Raw genomic sequence first — 19,593 nt, forward strand, 5'->3', positions numbered from 1 at the left:
TCCACGCGAAATGTGGAGTAGCTTAGATACATAGCGTTCACTAACGCTTTCTCAAGTGTATTAAATGACCATTGAAACTTTCGTGAAAATGAAATGTGCACTGGCAATAACATTGTGGATGTGATTCAGCACCAACCAGTAAACCATCAATAAGTCAGGAAGAATGATCTCCCTTGAAAAACCTATCCACACCAACTGAAAGGGCTTGCTCGTTATTCACTTTTAAGTAATTTGGATAAATTGGTTACTTCCTCTTTGATAACCTTTCAAACTGAGGCAGTGTAGGAACGACTAGGGGCCTAATTAAAGCTACACACCCTCTCCGTACAGCATATTTTACAACAAGAACTCTAAGAAATGCAATTTATTATACTTCTGATATATTCTGACTAAGGAATTCGCGTTTGCATTAATTTGTTATGTTGCATCCATAATTCGATATAACATGAAGAAATGAATGACACCGACCTTCCTGCAAGTGACTTCGGGCAGTTACTTTGTGCTTTCTACTGATACATATGTGCATTCAAAAACAGTACTGAGCCATTTTCGTCACAAAAAATTATTGTTCTTGAAGTTATATCATTAATTATTCACTGCGTGACTGGTGCGATTACTCAGTGGCATTTAGAATGTCAAATGTGTCATGTTATATTTGGGGTTACATTTTCTACGAAAAGTACAGATTCTAGTGCTTTTGATGGTTTGAGTTCAATCCGGGATTCGAACCCACACCCTCAGAGTCAGGCACCTTATCGCCAGTACACAAAGTGGTAGTGGCTGACTCAGCGTGATGGTGATTAGGTGCCTGACTCCGAGGGTGTGGTTCGAATCCCGTGGGGAACTCAAACCAACAAAAGTACTACAAAATGTTCTATGCTAAGAAAGTGTGCTCCCAAATATAACCGTTGGTACATGATAGGTGATTTTACGCGTCGCCATTTCAAAATGACAAAAATCGATTGAATGAAACACGTTATCCAAAATTGGGTACAGTCTAGCTACCAAAGCTCCTAGTTGATATTAATGAGAGAAACACGAAATGACGAGTTAGGTAATGTATATAATCTTTATTGAAAATACACGCAGACCACATTGCGCGTTTTGATAAATTATCAGAAAACGTACACAGTATTCACACAGAAGTGTTCATGCATCCCCTTACTCATCAGTATTTTCAGTCAAATTTCGTTTTCGCACTAAAACTGCCTGTTTTACCAACACAAACCTTACTGTGAGACATGAGGAACTGAGGCCATATATTGGCGAGACTGAAAGAAATCACGTGATTATGAGACTTATTATTATAGCAACCAAAAAAATACTACAACGCAACAATGAGAATCAAGAAAATTTTTATTCAAGTAGAAATGTTTAACCGTGTACTTTATGAAATAAATTCTCATTATGGGAAATACACCTTTAATAAGTTTGCCGTTTTCATCGTCCCATTCACCCGACGCTCGGCGTGCATGCCATAGTCGCCCGACTTCTCTCGTGACAGCACCGCGTCCGATCAGTCAAACCTGCTGCACCGGTATACTACTGGCATGTAGTCAGATCTCGCACTTCAAAGGATTGTTTACAGTTAAGTACGTGGAACTTACACTGCGTGCTGATGCACGTGTTGCGGCGATATCACGGGATCCACAGCCCTGGCTGCAAGAAGTCATGTCGGCTCTCCCACGTGTTGCTGTATTGATCGTTGCTGTCTGCGCCCGCATTGCGTCAGGTAAGTGAGCAACTGTATTATTGTCTAGCCCAGAATGTAGTGTTATTGCCAACTTGCCAAGTCTGTAAAATGTCCTTCGCAGCGAATATCTGCATTGCATTCTTTCGTTTGGTTTGTATGGTGTTCGTCTTTGATACATGCAACCACCGCTTACTGCCATTGAATGACATGAATGAGAATACATGCACTGTATGGTATGTTGAACCCTGTTGTGACCTTACTTCTCGTTTTGTGCTCGACGACAAAACGATCGAACGATTTTAGCTGTTATTGTATGATACTGTGCACTTATTTCTATAACGCTTTGCTCACATATCTCTATAACGCTGTTTTCACATATCTATAACGTTGTGTTGACATATCTCTATAACGATGTGTTCACATATCCACTTAACGCTGTGTTCACACATCTCTATAACGTTGCGTTCACATATCTGTATAACGTGTTCACATATTTCTATAACGTTGTATTCACTTATACCCATACCGTAAGCGTTCTGCTCCCACATCTCTTTAACGTTGACTTCACATATCTCTATGACGATGTCCTCACATATCTCTATCACATATACATATATCTATAACGCTGTGTTCACACATCTTTATAACATAACTTTAGCGTTGTGGTCACATATCTCTATAACGTTGTGTTCACACATTTCTATAGCAATGTGTTGACATATCTCTGTAACGCGATGTTCACATATCTCTATAATATATTCACGTATAAATAACGTTGTGTTTACATGTCTCTATAACGCTTTGTGTAAATATCTCTATACATAAAACGGCGATTATGCGTGTCGTAATAGGCGACTAACGGGATCGGGTGGATGATCGGATGCTGTTGATCACTGAATTGCCTGGTCCAGACTCGGCGATTATTTACAGACTTCCGCCACATGTAGCTGGAATATGGCTAAATGCGACGTAAAACTAAACTCATTCACTCACATAGAACGAACACGTTGTCTTCACATATCTCTATAACGTTAAGTTCTACACAGTATATCAACATTATCTCCACAATCTGCCCACTCACTCTGATGTGTAAGATGCTACAGAGAACATTATATATATAGATAAGATACTGACTAACAGTGACATACAAGAACGAACTTTCACACAAACATTCAGGATGAACAGAACACAGTATTTGGATGTGAAATACTTGTTCACCCTTTTGTGCGCACCGGCACCTGCAATATTAAAGGGACATTCATTTGATATAGTCTTGTGACACTATTGTTTTGTTTCCTTATTGTGATTCCCTATGATTTACATAATGGAACCATCTGACTATACCCAGTAATGACAACTGGAGACATTATCGCCTATTCATTGGGACAATGAGGACTTGTTGCTGCTAAACATTCTGCATATATTACTGACTATCTATCTGAATAGGCACAGCACTAGAGTCAGTATTATCGCTGTGACCCATTACACGTTCAGTCGAGGTGCTAGAGCCTGTTATTGCGGGAAGTGTTTTTCTTTGGTCGTGGGTGATTTCCTGTAATTATAATTCGGCCCTGCAAATAGCGTAGTGACGTCACAGAGCTATGGACGATGTATGGGAAAACAAACGTGACATGGTTCTATGTACAGACAATACCAGTTGCCTAAGATCTAACCTTTGTCTTTTTAAGAAGTGATGAGAACCAAGAAATGTATTTCATTGATATGCACCTCGACCTTATTCGGGTTTGATGTTTTCCAGTAGGGATTTACGTGACGTTCCACGGTTCATTATTAACTGTTGCAGAAAAAGTGGCGGAAATATTATTTGTTTCTTTTTTTCAAATTCGGAAGTATTTTAGGCAGGCGTGTGCAGATTGCCCCTCTTCCGCTAGTTTGTTCTGGTATGGGTGTAACGCAGGTTTGCTGTTTCCGAATATTGGTCTTTGGTCAGGTCCAGGCGGAGCCCCATCCCCGATGCAGAACATTTATTATGAAGATAGTTGTGATGGGGTAGCCATGTGATTAAAACGATCGCTTGTCACGCCGACAATTCGGGTTCGATTTTCCACATAGGAACAATGTGTGGAGCCCATTTCTGGTGTCCCCCGCCGTGATATTGGTGAAATATTCCCCAAAGCGGTGTAAAACCATACTCATTCATTATGTTTTTTTTGTTTTTGTTTTTTTGTTTGTTTGTTTTGGGGTTTTTTTTACACAACGACGTAGACTGGAATCCCAACAAAATCTGTTTTCGGACTCACCTCAAACAGTTACCTTACACAATACATTATGATTATTCAACGACTTTACTAGTTCATACATCATTGTTCATAAACCTCAAAGCGGAATTAATTCATCCATGTGTATAAATAACACATGCAAACTGTAGCAGTTATGGATTTTCATAGCTCGAGTATATGCGACAAAATAATTCCCGTATTATGAAAATTTATTCGACGGTCGTACCTTGCAAATTCAAGCCTGTTAGTAATGTATGCTTAAACTTGGACTCACATGTCTGTAAATATGCACGGTATGTACAACAAACATCCCAACTAATGAAAGGGTCGGTGGAAGGGAAAATAATGGTTTCCATCTTGAATGGAAAATGAGATACATGTATCATGAATTGAAGATAACACAAATGAATTAATTTTTATAAATATCTCGAATAGATATAATCATAAATATCTGCAATTATCCGTGATATCGTGAAATGAATTGCTCATATCATACATGTGATTAACGATTTAATGATAGGTTATAAAGATATATATTTACTTATTCATATTGTTAATATATGTAATGTTTTCCTTCCTATCTTGTAAGTAGAGATATCTTTATTAATTGAGGATATCTTTAAATTGAAGATATCATGAAATGAATTTAAGACTGGAATGGAGATAATATTTGATGTTTATTTTCCTGATGTCTTTATTAAAGATATCAGTTTCTGGAATATAGATATCTCTCTTCATCAATTTTCATTACTGACAACAGTAATTGAAAAGTTAAAGATATCACTTTATAGCTGATTTCTCTTTTTGAGTTAAATATGTCTAATGCATCAATGGATATGTATAAATTGTTTCGAGTGACCTTGAGTTGAAATTAAGATGTGTTGAATAGATATGTGTTATGACGTGATAGTCATTGTATTACTGATATCTTTAGCACACGATATATTTTCTTGATATCACAGTTTCATTGTATGATATCAATGATTCTATTTTGAATATCAGAAAGTAATCGACCCGTGAAGGTCCCGGGGTAGAATAGGCCTTCAGCAACCCATGCTTGCCATAAAAGGTGACTATGCTTGTCGTAAGAGGCGACTAACGGGATCGAGTGGTCAGACTCGCTGACTTGGTTGACACATGTCATCGGTTCCCCATTGCGCAGATCGATGCTCATGTTGTTGATCACTGGATTGTCTGGTCCAGACTCGATTATTTACAGACCGTCGCCATATAGCTGGAATATTGCTAAGTGCGACGTAAAACTAAACTCACTCACTCACTCAGAAAGTAATCAAAGTTGTCTTCAACTATTTTCGGATATCTTCGATACCATATTGGTCATTAAATTCAAACCCGAGAAAATCCTGGTTAGAATCGGTCTTCAGTAAGCCATGCTTCTTGTAATAGGCGACTGACGGGATCAGTAACTGTTGTCAGGATAGATGCCTTCGTTGACACATGTCATGATAGCCTAGTTGCGTAGGTCGATGCTCATGTTGTTGATCACTAGATTGTCTGATCCAGACTCTATGTGGAATGTTGTCGCGTGCGGCGTACACCTGCACTAACTCATTAGCTTCAAATGCAATACCAGTATGTTTAAACGCATCAATGATATCAATAATTTCCTAATAAATACTTGCTGCTATACATTATTGGCCATCCCCACCACCGAGTCTGTCACGTTGGGATTAATTAGTAAAGGAATCCAGCTCAAGTCTAGAATGATTCAGCAAGTCTAGATTTCCTCACCCGTATGATTGGTCATGTCTAAAATTCAGCATTGATAAGGACTCCGGTTTGATTTTGTTCTGTATATGTATATATAATCCAAATGAGACACTTGTATTTCTGGGACTAATGTCTGCCCCACCACGATGCATACGACAACTGTTAGATAATGAGATTTGACCTACAAAGAGGTAAAGCAGGCCACTCCAGTCCGTGAGTCACCAGAACTGCCCGGCCTGCCGTGGTGTTCTCGTATCACAGGTCAAACCTGTCAGTGTCATATCTATTACCAATGAGTAACTGACATTCCCGACTCGAACCAGTCGATGCACAGGGGACATAGCTGCTGTGTAACCATGAGGGTTGGTGACAATAAAATACATTATGGCATCTGAAAGAATTGTTCCTGGAAGTCGTGCAGTTTCCAAGTTATTGTAACCTCATAATGCTGCATAACAAAATGAAACGTTTCTCGGGGCACGTTTCAAAAGTGACGGAGGCGTAAGTACGGAAGCGTAGTAGGGTCACGGTGAAAAAGCTTGTTTGGTGTAACTAAGTCCAACGTAGGACATATACTCATTTACTGTAAGTTAGATATCGCCCGAACACATGTATACTTGAAGAAATAGAGATTGCTCAGCATCCATCGACTACGTAACAGCATAAATATCCATGTAATGATAAAAACAAAAGTACTATCTTTTGGGTAATTATGTTGCCATATTAATATCCTATAACTAGGGAAACTAGCAAAGGGCGACTATGCTTGTAAGAGGCGACTAACGTTCACACATCTCTATAACTCTAGCGTTGTGGTCACATATCTCTATAACGTTGTGTTTACACATTTCTATAACGATGTGTTGACATGTCTCTATAACACGATGTTCATATCTCTCCATAAAGTTGTGTTCACAAGTCTCTATAATATGTTCACACATAAATAACGTTGTGTTTACATGTCTCTATAACGCTTTGTGTAAATATCTCTATACATAAAAGACGATTATGCGCGTCGTAAGAGGCGACTAACGGGATCAGGTGGTCAGACTCGCTGACTTGTTGACACATGTCATCGGTTTCCAATTGCGCAGATCGATGCTCATGTAGTTGATCACTGGATTGTCTGGCCCAGACTCGATTATTTACAGACTTCCGCCATATATAGCTTGAATATTACTGAGTGCGGCGTAAAACTAAACTCACTCACTAGGGAGACCAGCATTTCAGTTCAATTTACGGATTCCCCTCAAATGCCAGCCGAGATCAGCTGGAGTCAGGTGGTTGTTAAAGGTGCAAATTTATTTGTTCCTGGAAGCGGCCGTAAAATACCTTACTGGGTCCACAAATTACCGTGACTTACCCATTTCGCACAACGACATTGAATACGAAACCGATGTGATGTACCTCTGTTTTTCTCAGTAGTTGAGTGAATTCCAAAAGCTACCATTGCATGTTCGCTTCCGGAAATTCGAACAGCCAGAAAGAGCGTTTGCACTGGTGTGAGTGTATCTAGTTTTACGCCGCATTCAGCAATTCTAGTCCGTAAATGATCGAGTCTGGACTGGACAATCTAGTGATCAACAGCATGAGCATCGATCATTAACCCATGATTGTGGTAAGAGGCGACTAACGGGATCGAGTGGTCAGAGTCGATGATTTGTTTGACACGTGTCATTGTATCCCATTTGCGTAGAACCCGTGAAGGTCCCAGGGTAGAATAGGCCTTCAGCAACCCATGCTTGCCATTGAAGGCGACTCAACTTGTCGTAAGAGGCGACTAACGGGATCGGGTGGTCAGGCTCGCTGACTTGTTTGACACATGCCATGGGATCCCAATTGCGCAGATCGATGCTCATGTTGTTGATCACTGGATTGTCTGGTCCAGACTCGATTATTTACAGACCGCCGCCATATAGGTTGCCGAAAGCCTATTCTACCATGGGACCTTCACGGGATTTTTTGATAATCTGTGTCTCATGTCACTTAATCAAATATTGTTTGATAAAAAAACATTACCTGCTATATTCACCATGCCTTGTAAGTATGTACTACTTATATATGATAGACCAATGAATTTGGTACATCTGTACTGAAATAAAGATACTTAACTGACATGATTTCTGTTTTCCCATTGTGTTTTCAGTGCTGAGCCTAAAGTGTGCCCAGTGCACGTCAATCCACACCCGACCCTGTTCGAGCGGGAGAGTCGAGCCCACAGACTGTATGGGTCTGTATCAAGGAGCCCAGTTTTGTGTGACTTACTCGGGCACAATCAGGACAGGTAGGCTGATCAGCAACACATACATCGCCATGTCGACAGGTTCAGGTGTTATAAGAACCCGTTTCCATGTCACGCAGAAATGCGAGATATATTCAGGGTGTCTCGCGTTTAACTGGTATGCGTAGCTATGTGTGGGGTCTGAAGGCAGGCAGCCCACTCGGATGATCAATTTGTTATGACTGCATTATGTCATGTAGAAACAGGTCAGATTTACCAGTCAGCCGCCTAACGGACTCTGTCACCGAGGCTTGTATGTGTGAGTTTGTAGGCAGTACCCGCTCGCATGTGTAGAGTTGTGTCCCTTAGTATTAAGAATCCGCTTGCCTCGAATCCGCTTGCCTCGGAGTCGAACACCAACGATCGTCTCGATTATGTCCAGTCATTCATCTACACAGTACCCATGCGCCGGGGGTGTCCAGGTAACCGTATTCTGAGGTATTTACACCTTACTTTGTCATTCTGATGACGTGCGGTGCTATTACCAGAAATACGCGTCAGCCTGGCTGTTGCTGTCATCTGAGGCGATGTATTTCGCCTGCAGTGATGCGGTTCTATTGGTGGCAGAAACCTGGTTGAATCCAACTTTCACCTGATATATTTAGTATCGCCGTGCTTCCTATTTTCATGAAAGTGGTAAACGTTGAAGATTTGCAACACCTTATCCTTCATATAGCTGACCTTGGTGTAACTGATGTATTGTATAAACCAAACCCGCCCAATCGTGATCATAATCGATACATGTACAGGCAGTAGCAATACAAAGTCCACGTTTCCCCAACAGGTCGTGTCGTGTTCCGCGACTGCAGCTATGTGGACATGCACAGCATCTGCAGGAGCCAACTGATGGAGAACCAGAAGACTGAAGTCTGCTACGAGACGTGCGACACAGATGGATGTAACGCTGTGTCAAACTCATGCCAACCCTTCTGTCCTGTCGGGACAATCATTGTGTCATTTGTCATCCTGGTTTTAATGGTGCTCAGGTGACAGGACGTAAAATGACAATACTCCAATCCAGGTGACATGGCTTATTCTGACAATGCTCCTGTCCATGTAACATTTCTCATTCTCACAGTACTCGAGGTAACGAGACACATCCTCACAAAATTGTTCAGGAGGCATGTGTCTCCACCTGGCAATTCTCCTGTCCAAGTGACATGACACATTCAGACAATACTTCTGTCAGTGTGACCCATCTCATCCTCACACAACTCCTGTTCAGGTGACATGTGTCTCAAACAGACATTACTCCTGCGTAAGTGATGCATCTCCTCTTGGTAATACTCACGTGACGTCTCCTGACAGTACTGCAGAGGTGACGCCTCCTCCAGATGCATCTCCTCCTGACATTACAGTCCAGGGGATGCGTCTCCTCCTGACATTACTGTCCAGGTGATGCGTCTACTCCTGACATTACAGTCCAGGTGATGTGTCTCCTCCTGACAATACTGTGCAGGGGATGCATCTCCTCCTGACATTACAGTCCAGGTGATGCGTCTCCTCCTGCCATTAGTGTCCAGGTGATGCGTCTACTCCTGACAATACTGTGCAGGGGATGCATCTCCTCCTGACATTACAGTCCAGGGGATGCGTCTCCTCCTGACATTACTGTCCAGGTGATGCGTCTCCTCCTGACAATACTGTGCAGGGGATGCATCTCCTCCTGACATTACAGTCCAGGGGATGCGTCTCCTCCTGCCATTACTGTCCAGGGGATGCGTCTACTCCTGACAATACTGTGCAGGGGATGCATCTCCTCCTGACATTACAGTCCAGGGGATGCGTCTCCTCCTGATATTACTGTCCAGGTGATGCGTCTACTCCTGACATTACAGTCCAGGTGATGTGTCTCCTCCTGACATTACAGTCCAGGTGATGCGTCTCCCCCTGACAATACTGTGCAGGGGATGCGTCTCCTCCTGCCATTAGTGTCCAGGTGATGCGTCTACTCCTGACAATACTGTGCAGGGGATGCATCTCCTCCTGACATTACAGTCCAGGGGATGCGTCTCCTCCTGACATTACTGTCCAGGCGATGCGTCTCCTCCTGACAATACTGTCCAGGTGATGCGTCTCCTCCTGACATTACAGTCCAACTGTCATGGCCTTACCACTCATATACATGTAACAGGTGTCGTCCTAAATCACTCAGGTCCACAGCTAGGTTTTCGTGTCCCATTACACTGACAACAGGTGTTAACTGAGATGTTTTTTCAAACGGCATTTCAAAAGGGTTTGGTGTGGAAAACATCTACAACCATGTCAATGCATTGTGTGGACTACTTGACCTGGAACCTGATTAGAGCCTGTTTACGTGAAAAACTGAGCATGATCCACTGATAAAACTGTTCTTCTTGACCTATGCAATCTTTCTTCTTGACCTATGCAATCTTTCTTCTTGACCTATGCAATCTAGGCTGGGGATGATGTCAAGCACAAAGACAAAGTCTTTTCTTAGGATTTAGTTGATTTGTTTCTTAAAGCCAAATAAGGCTTGAACTTTCCCCAGCTTAACACAGTGTGAATGATGAATATCATTAAACGTTTTCAGAAAAATATCCCTGCTATGAAACAGCGGATTGTAAGTAACCCAGTGTGTGAAACCAGTTCTATCCTGGAGACTGCATCACTGGGAATGACTGCTGAAGACATAGGTTGGTAGAGGAGACGAAGGCACCACTGAAGTTACAGTGTATATGTTTTCCATTATGTATCTTCGGTACATATTCTCCTTTGTTTTATCTTCGGGCTTGTAGTGGTTGGTGGGGATGTAAATAATGACGTATTGTACAATAAAGATCAGAAGCTGAAGGTAATAAACGTCATGAAATATTACCCTTTTTCATAGTCTTCATGTGTGAATGCATGGAATCTCTGTATGAACTGTTGGCTATATCTGTGTTTTATACACCCAGATGAACAACTTGTGTCTTGTGTGATGTGTGCCGATCTTTCCTACCGAAAGGGGACAGTGGGGGAGGCCTAGTGGCTAAAGTTCGCTCGTCACGCCGAACACCTTGGTTCGATTGCCGTCATGGGTACAACGTATGGAGCCCATTTCTGGTGTCCCCCGTCGTGATCTTACAGGAATACTGTTCAAAGCGGCGTAAAACCAAACTCACTCACTCGCACCGAAAATTGCAGAGTTACGTCCCTTAGGTACATCCGAAACTAATGCTTGTTCGATCACTGGTTATGTTTATGGGTTTGTTTGCAGCACGCACATAGTAAACATCTGCATAACCTGTATACTGTCTATCGTTCTACGCGCAGTAAACCTACACGTCATGATGTAACTAGAATCCTGTTTTATTAGTAAGGGTGGTTTCCACCCTTTTGTAGCAATATTTCAGCAATGTTACGGCGTGGGGGCCAGTGGAATTAGGCTTCACACAATATAACTGATAGGGAAGTGAACCCAGGTCTTAGCCTTGATGAGCGACCGCTTTAACCACTAAGCTAACCAAGAGCCCCGAATCCTGTTCAAAGTAGCGTGAAAGCCAACTGGTGTTATGCTATGGGATTAGTCCGATAAATGTCTCCCTGATGTGGCCAGTGTTGATTCTAATCGTTTTTAAATACTGATTGCGCCAAATAACACACTGTCAATTTCCAATTATGCATCACGTATACTGCATTATGTACTGTGTAATGCTCCTTAGAAGAGATGGAGGTCATTTCTGTAACACCTGATAGTTATGTTACAGTGAATGTAAGCTTCAGCATGCCCCTTCTCTACTCAGTCCATAAAGATGGGCTACTTGTCACCTTCCTATATGCCCGGTTGTTGATATTGCGTCCATCGTCACTGTATAAGCGTTGTCAAAGTGCACAATGTAGGACATACTACCCTATATATTGTCCACTGTATTACCTTAACCTCGATTGCAGCGCAATGTCGTGTCGGCACCGTTCGAGCAATAAAGAGGACAGTGGGTGTCGAAGGGTGTCGTTTTAACCGAAGCGCTGAATCTGTCTGTGCACCAGGCTTTATACATAATGGTAATGACCCTTTATAGATCGCCTGTTCCCATGCAGTAGTCCTCGAACGAGGCTTACGGTACTATCCCATAAAACCCAATGTTAACAATCATATATAACATATTCCACCGGGTACCCATTCACTGAACAGAGGCAACAAGTTCATTTGCCTTAGCTGAGACCACATGTGCTTTGTTGTAGGGTAGAACTCAAGTCCGAGAAACTCAGGCTTGCTGGCATATTTGACACAAACCATTGTACTCCAACTGCGTTGATATATACACATCTTCTTGTTCATGTTCACCTTCACCAAATAGCTACGTGCGGTATCAAATAACATACACAAATCATACCTCGGACAATCGGGAAAATACGCAGACAAGTCCTGGATAAATTCCTTCGACAGGGCCGTTAGTGTTATATTGATTCCGTCGGAGACCAGGTTCGATTCCCCTCATGGATACAAGGTGAGGGGCCTATTTTGGGGTCCCCTATTATACAGAATATTGCTATGTAAAGGGGCATAAAATCCCATAGACTCACTCAATCACGCTCAGAAGCCAAACCTGTGTTCAAGACTAGGCTTCCTTGAATAGGCCTTGTACAGCCGAAAAAGCGATCAAATGACAGCGCCGATGTGACAGTAACAATGTGCTTATTGTATTGCTGGTACTAGAGCTTGTATTTCTCATTGAGGTTTCAACATCTGGCAGAAATACTAGCACAATTATTAGTTATGTGTTAAATATCAAACCTTACTGTATCGTACAGAATTAAAATTGCTTTAAAAACAGTTGTACTGAATATAACATATGTTGATATTGATGAGCTGTCACCTGAATGCATCGTTCCCCATGCGGCACTATAGCACATGATAAAGGTATATTAAATTCACGGCAACACACATGTAGCAAAACGCACTCTAGCACTGTTGTATACGTGTATTCTGAACGGATTGTACAGGTGGGGTGAGTTGTTGTTGTTTATTACGATAATATATTCACTTATTTGTCTCCAGTGTCAACTCACATACATCATTACCTGCGACTCATCTCTGTCATTTTGGCGTCCCTGTGTTAAGAACCAAACCTATTTGGTAATTTTACTAATTCATGTGATGGTCGTATCATGTATAACACTGGGGTGGTGGGGTAGCGTTGTGGTTAAGGCGTTAGCTCGTCACGCCGAAGACCCGGGTTCGATTCCCCACATGTGTACAATGTGTGAAGCCATGTTTCTGATGTCGCCCGCCGTGATATTGCTGGAATATTGCTAAAAAGCAGCGTAAAGCTTAATTCACTCACTCACTCATGTATAACACTGTTTGGTGACATGAATTTGTGTGTCTTGGTTCTAATTTCTCCAGTTATTGGGGGGGGGGGGGGGGAGGGGGTAGCCTTTCGTCAGTTCGTCACGCCGAAAAACGGGATTCGTTTCCGTACATGCGTACAATATTTGAAACCCATTTCTGGTCTTTATTGTGAAATACTGCTGCTCAAAGCGGCGTAAAACTAAACTCGCTGCAATATTTACCAGAAGGATATTTCTGAAAGTCAGGGATGGTAGGGTAGCCCGCTGGTTACAGCGTTCGCTAGTCACGCCGAAGCCCCGGGTTCGATTCCCCACATGGACGCAATGTGTGAAGTCCATTTCTGATGTCCCTCGCTGAGAGATTACTAGAATATGGCTAAAAGCATCGTACGGACTAAACTCACTCGTTCACTTGCCCACACAAGGTCTTTCGCCAACCTACATGTAATCCACAAGCGGATTACAGTGACATCTACGTCTTTGGGGCTCGCGGCACATATATCTGTCTACAAGTAACGAAATATGCCGAGTGGAGTCTGCTAATAATGCACCGCTGTGATTGAGTGAATGCCGTTTTATGCCGTTTTTTAGTAATATTCCAGTAATGTCCGAAAGGGACACGCCAGAAATGAGCTCCACATGTTGTATCCACGAGGACTATCGAACGCGACCCTTCAGCGTGACAAACGGGCGATTTCTCCACTTACCTACTACAACGCCCCTTTTATCCATGATATACACGTCAAGTCATTGTAAGTAATCGCTCATGTGGGTTATCGAGCACGTGTCTTTTGTGTGACGAGCGAACTATTCGATGAAGAGTAGATAAAATGGGAGTAATCAGTCATAGAGATACAGTACATTATTAAATGTAAGGGTGATCCATAATGTGTTTATGTTCATGAATAGTCAAAGTGCATGTAGTTACAATGGGAAGATACTGTCCCAAGACCAGCACAGCTAAGATACGTCGGTCAACGGCTATTAATAGGCCTCTACGTGCTGTTTTTAATCTGGCAAGTCAAAGGTTACTGGTTACGAAGGCTGAATGTTGAGGTGAGTCCTCTCTCGAGTGTTTTGTGCATGTTCTGTAATATTTTAAAAAAAAACAACATAGATCTGATATCGATCAACTTAAAATTAAAGTTGCATGCTCGCGTTGCGCACTGGTTTGGGTTTTTTGTCTACCAAGTGATGGTGCCATACGAAAATAGCACAGGTTACGTGAAGCTTGCTGAGCCGATTTTTTTCAATTTATTGTAAATACATTGTCGATGGAGCGGCTTTCGATCTTCATCGTTGAAACAGGTAAATAGCGTTGAAACAGTAAATTCTGCTTCATCAATGGAAGATTAAAACAGAGATGTGAAGACACTGACATGAACCCGTTTCCTGACACAAATTGTCCTTTTATTACTCTGGAGCATAACAGCCTTTAATTTTAAGGTGTTCTGGAAATGAACTAAAATATTATCAAAGAGTGATATAGGATATCATTAAGGATACTACTGGCCACTTTCTGTTATAGATGACCCTCCGTGTCGACATGTCCGGCCTGAGCGCCACGGAGCTACTGTTCTGTGTGTCAGCCCTGTTTCTAATATATATGTCACCACATGGACTGACCGTTGTCCGTTGCCTTCTTACCGGAAGCATGTTTGTAAGCTACTGGCTGATTCGACACGCAAGGGCTAGGAGGATTGATCCACGAGGAAAATATATACTCATTACTGGTTGTGACACAGGTAAGGTATAGTTTGTAATGACGTCACATAACGATAGGTTTAAAACTATAAATTCACTTGTCAACGTGATGACTTTTCATAAACATAACAGCCTCTTGCCTATTAGTAGACATGATAACAGTTTCAGGGTGATGGCAATAAATAAATGTGTGTTGTGAGGTGAAATGCTGTTTAACGTCGGACGTACATGTATTTCGCATATATGACGACGTGCACGCTAGTGTATGCGTGGCTGTTTGTACTTAACCTGGTTTTATGGTCCTGTCTCCCTGAGATATCCATCTCACATACATTACACTCCGAGCCGACCATTCCCTTTTGTACCCATTAATGCCGAGCGCCAGACAGGGACCAACAAGTACCATATTTTAACGTCTTTTATTTTGCCGCGGCCGGTAATCACAACCCAAGACCTTCCGCTTTCCGAGTGGACGCTCTAAGCACGACCCCGCGGAGACAGTCAGTGCCTATGTGAAAATGACGACGCTTAATTGTCAAATGTGACTGACAAATGTGACTGATGACAAGTGAGGGCTTGAGAATGATGACAGTCAACGAACATGGGAGAGTCACAGCTACTGGCGCCGATGAAATACAACTTTGACTTGCTGGTGGGTGTGCATCCGTGTATTCAGATATGTTAGAAGGACGAACATCCCATCTATAAGACGAAGCTACCCCTAGACATCTGCTCGATGACTGACAGTGTCACGAGATCAGACCAGATTACTGGGGACTTCTCCGGCTCCCATTTACATTATCAACTCTCAGAATGCAATAAAAAAAACAAGACACGAGGTATGATCATGTTCTATCAGATGATCCAATCATCCAATCGAAATTCTCCGTTTCCAATAAACATGAAATGCACGTGAAATGCATATTCATTGACCTGGCCTACACTGAACAAGCACATAATACTGTTGGGCACAAAACTATATAACACCAAGAAATGGTGCTTTGTACTGACATCTTTAATAGAACATAATATAAAAATCAACGTCGTCACTCCTACATAATGGAAATTACATGTGAGAATGTGACGACCAACACTCTACAGAAAGGAGGATTAACAATGTGTTGACAGGAAAATGTCGTTTTCTGACTGACTAAGCGCTCTTCTATTATTTTCAATGTACCCCACATACAAGCGAGGTACATTGCAATGTACCCCGCTGCCAATGGCAACTCATTCGCTGCTATTGGTAGTACTTCTTTATCTCGAATAACAGTGAATCACGCATAATGCACGCAAATTATCTGTGGTTTGCGAATGCAAATCGATGGAAGGGGGATAACTTTAACTTTGTATTTCTTGTGTTGTCTGTAAAATCTAGCGATGACTAAGAAAAGATTTGCCGCGAATTCGAATAAACAAATTTTGACAAAACGTTCAAATGTAGTTCCTATAATATTAAGAAGGGTAAATACATCGCGGCGAATTTACTATGACAATACCTGCGGGAAAAACAGCAAGATGCAAGATTCGAATCGTTTGATTCACACAGGTTGTCCGAAGTGTACGATCCGATACGCATGCTTTAAACTGTTCAAAATTAACATTGAGGTGTTCGGTAAGATAAACGCGTTGTTAACTGGCCCCTCGGGGCCCATAGGTTGATGTACCCTCGGGCTGAGGGTACATAAACATCGAAGGTACATCGAATGTGCACCGCTTGTGACCGGTGAACAACGTATAACATACCTTGTGATTAAATCTTGTCTAAAGTGTGTGAACCTCATCATACGTTTGGTACATGGTATGTTTGCATTGAGACCGTACACCGTACCTGAACATGTAAATGGTGATATGTCGGCGTCAGTGCAGAGACATTTTACATGAACGTTTACTTGATTCAGGTTTTGGAAATAGTCTCGCTCGACTCCTTGATAGCAAAGGCTTAAAGGTATTTGCTACATGCCTTTCCGAACACAGTGAAGGAGCAAAGCTATTGACGAAGGATGGAAGCAAGAATATGCGAGTTTTGCAGCTTGACGTCAGTTCCGATGCAAGCGTTGATGCCTGCCTTGAACAGATCAAGTCCATATGTTTTAAAGAAGGTACATACGGGATTTTCCCCGTAGGGTGAATTGAAATGTTCTCTTTGTTTAGGATTACCACATGTCTTGATATATGCAACACGCGCATGAATAGCAGAAGCTCAACCATCATCAAAACGAACATTACTATTTTCCCATGGCTCACTTGGTTTCAACGGTTTTTTAAATTATTTAATGTACATTCAGTACATAGAACAATGCATCACTATGATCCCAACCACTTTGCCTCGTATACTGGCCGAGATGTAGCATTCTACATATTCAGTCTGCCGAGATTTAGTCTTCAACACCAAATGTTAATCGGGTTAATCACCCGTTCACTCATTCACATCCAAACCTTTGCAGTTAAAACTATGGACAAATCATAAAATCTTACCTGTTTTAAGTACTTTTGATGCAGTGGTTATCGTTTCAGGTTTGTGGGCCTTAGTAAACAATGCTGGGATAATCCGCAGGGGTGATGTGGAGATACAGACTGTGGAAGCGTACAAGAGGATTGCAGAAGTCAACTTATTTGGGGCAGTACGGATGTGTAAAGCTTTTCTGCCCCTTGTTAGAAAATGTAAAGGTGAGCTATGTCTGCTTTAATTGCACACGTCAACCTAGTTTTGGCTGTACGAATGTGTAAAGCTTTACTGCTCCTTGTCAGAATGTGTAAAGGTCAGCTACATGTTTTTGTTTTCAGCTGAAGATATCCAAATACCTTAAGTTTGCAATGTAGTTTATTTTTTTCGAAAATGCCCATTGATGTGCAGATAGTCACATATCAATTATTACCAACAGATCACTTTTTCGTTATAGGCCGAGTCATTAACGTCACAAGCGTCCGGGGATTGCAAGCGTTTTGTGGGGATTCCGCCTACGTCATGAGTAAATTTGGTCTTGAGGGTTTTACCGACTGTCTCAGGTTAGAGATGAGGAGGTTTGGAGTCAAGGTCATTCACGTGGAACCCGGGATGTTTGGGCTCAGCACTGGTTTATACAATGAGGAAAACGTACGGTTTTGAATTCTTTGCTACCACAGAATATAATACGCATCTTTATCGAACACCCGGTGTTATCACTAATAGTTATTGAACCCTTCGTATCATTTTCCTCTTCTTTTTGCCACGAAGTTTGTTTATGCATGAATTTATGTTTCATGGGTATTTAGAAGTCGGAAGGTAACATAGGAACGCTTGATATGGATTTACAACTTCTTTATCATTTACAACTTCTTTATCATTTACAACTTCTTTATCATTTACAACTTCTTTATCATTTACAACACGCCGTTTCTGGGCTACCGCTTGCCCTTTCATCAGGTAAATGCAGACTGCTATATCTCTATGTGTTTTTGCTGATAGCTACACTGAACGCAGCCTTGGTATTTTTGTCAAGTTATTAAATAGAAGACATAAACATGAACGCTTGGGTTTTTTTTACTTTTTTCGAAACTTGCGTTTCTTTTGCTGTTCAGTATATATAATATCTCCGCATTGTTTTCATCCCCAAAAAGGTTGAACGATACAAGGTTTTGAACAAAAAGCTGATTGACAATGTGAGCGACGAAATAAGGACAGCGTATGGGCAAGACTATCTGGACACATACATGCGGGTGCCAAAGATGCGCCCAGGATCTTCCGACAAGGACATCCAGCCAATGCTTGATGCCTTTGAAGATGCCATACTTAGCTCTCGTCCAAACAGTCGCTACCTTGTTGATGGAAAGAGTGTAGACGGCGACTGTGTGAGTGAGCAACCATCTATATGAAGTAGATGTTCAGTATGGACAAATTTGATTTCTCATCAACCTCGTACAACTTAAATCTGTGAAATAAATACTGGTATTAATACATCATTTTGAAAATTCAAATTATGGTATAATTCTTGTTGCACTTTTCTTTAATATTTCTTTTCTTTCCACGTACACTGACATGATCTGAACTTATCTTAACCTTCCAGACGATGGCTCGCCTCAGGAATGTCCTGCCTGTATTTATTATGGATCCCTTGTATTTCTACCTTCGTCCATTGCCCAAAGAAGCTTTCTATGCAAGTACAACTTCTAGGCATTGAAGAAACTGTAGTGCAAATAGATATTTGTAAAAGACTGAATGCCCAGGAATGGTTAATAAAGTTATTTTATCGCTTTCCGAGTCCAGTCGTTTTCGATGTGTGGCTGCCTTGTCCTGTTGGAAGTTTCTTTCAAATATATACACGTCGTCAACATGGCCGACACAGTCAACACGACGGTTGGGGTAATGTTCCAATGGCTGAATAGTCCTATTACGTAAACGTTAAATGTGTGTCGAATAGACTGTGTTCACCTTTCATGGGCAGCAGTCTTTTTCAACAGCAAACTTTAAACGCCATGTGTACTTAATGCACTTAATAATTGTTATTGCTACTGTAAATGACTCAATGCTATACGTAAATGGCTTCTCGAGCAAATATATATACTTAACTTCAAACAAACACGCATGACGCAAAGCGTTGATGCAGTGGTGAATGAAGATAATGATTTTGGGTTTTAAAAACATAGATTTTTATTCAAATCTTAAATAT

At 41.7% G+C, this 19,593-nt stretch overlaps 3 protein-coding genes across 5 annotated transcripts in view; 2 read left to right on the forward strand and 1 right to left on the reverse strand.

The window, feature by feature from the left end:
- The window catches only part of LOC137284854 (D-beta-hydroxybutyrate dehydrogenase, mitochondrial-like), a 183,285-nt gene that overhangs the window by 127,901 nt on the left and 35,791 nt on the right, over positions 1–19,593 (reverse strand). The window lies entirely within an intron of this gene.
- Positions 1,454–10,783, forward strand: LOC137284858 (UPAR/Ly6 domain-containing protein bou-like). 3 transcript variants are annotated; one of them, XM_067816880.1, is made up of 4 exons: positions 1,454–1,732; positions 7,811–7,948; positions 8,730–8,966; positions 10,500–10,783. In XM_067816880.1, exons 1-3 carry the CDS (start codon positions 1,672–1,674, stop codon positions 8,933–8,935), a joined length of 405 nt encoding a protein of 134 aa, XP_067672981.1. In that variant the 5' UTR covers positions 1,454–1,671; the 3' UTR covers positions 8,936–8,966; positions 10,500–10,783. The 3 variants fall into 3 exon arrangements, 1 of the variants encoding a protein (XP_067672981.1); XR_010956925.1 differs by having other exon boundaries at positions 1,465–1,732; positions 8,730–9,340; positions 9,437–10,783; XR_010956926.1 differs by lacking the exon at positions 10,500–10,783 and adding an exon at positions 9,469–9,488 and having other exon boundaries at positions 1,505–1,732; positions 8,730–9,436.
- LOC137283916 (D-beta-hydroxybutyrate dehydrogenase, mitochondrial-like) lies at positions 14,563–19,104 on the forward strand. Its single transcript, XM_067815590.1, has 6 exons — positions 14,563–14,985; positions 16,846–17,046; positions 17,462–17,614; positions 17,848–18,041; positions 18,545–18,775; positions 18,991–19,104. The coding sequence occupies exons 1-6, from the start codon at positions 14,769–14,771 to the stop codon at positions 19,102–19,104; spliced, it is 1,110 nt and encodes a 369-aa protein (XP_067671691.1). The 5' UTR covers positions 14,563–14,768.

Source organism: Haliotis asinina, chromosome 5 (genome assembly GCF_037392515.1).
Source record: "Haliotis asinina isolate JCU_RB_2024 chromosome 5, JCU_Hal_asi_v2, whole genome shotgun sequence".
NCBI lineage: Eukaryota > Metazoa > Mollusca > Gastropoda > Lepetellida > Haliotidae > Haliotis > Haliotis asinina.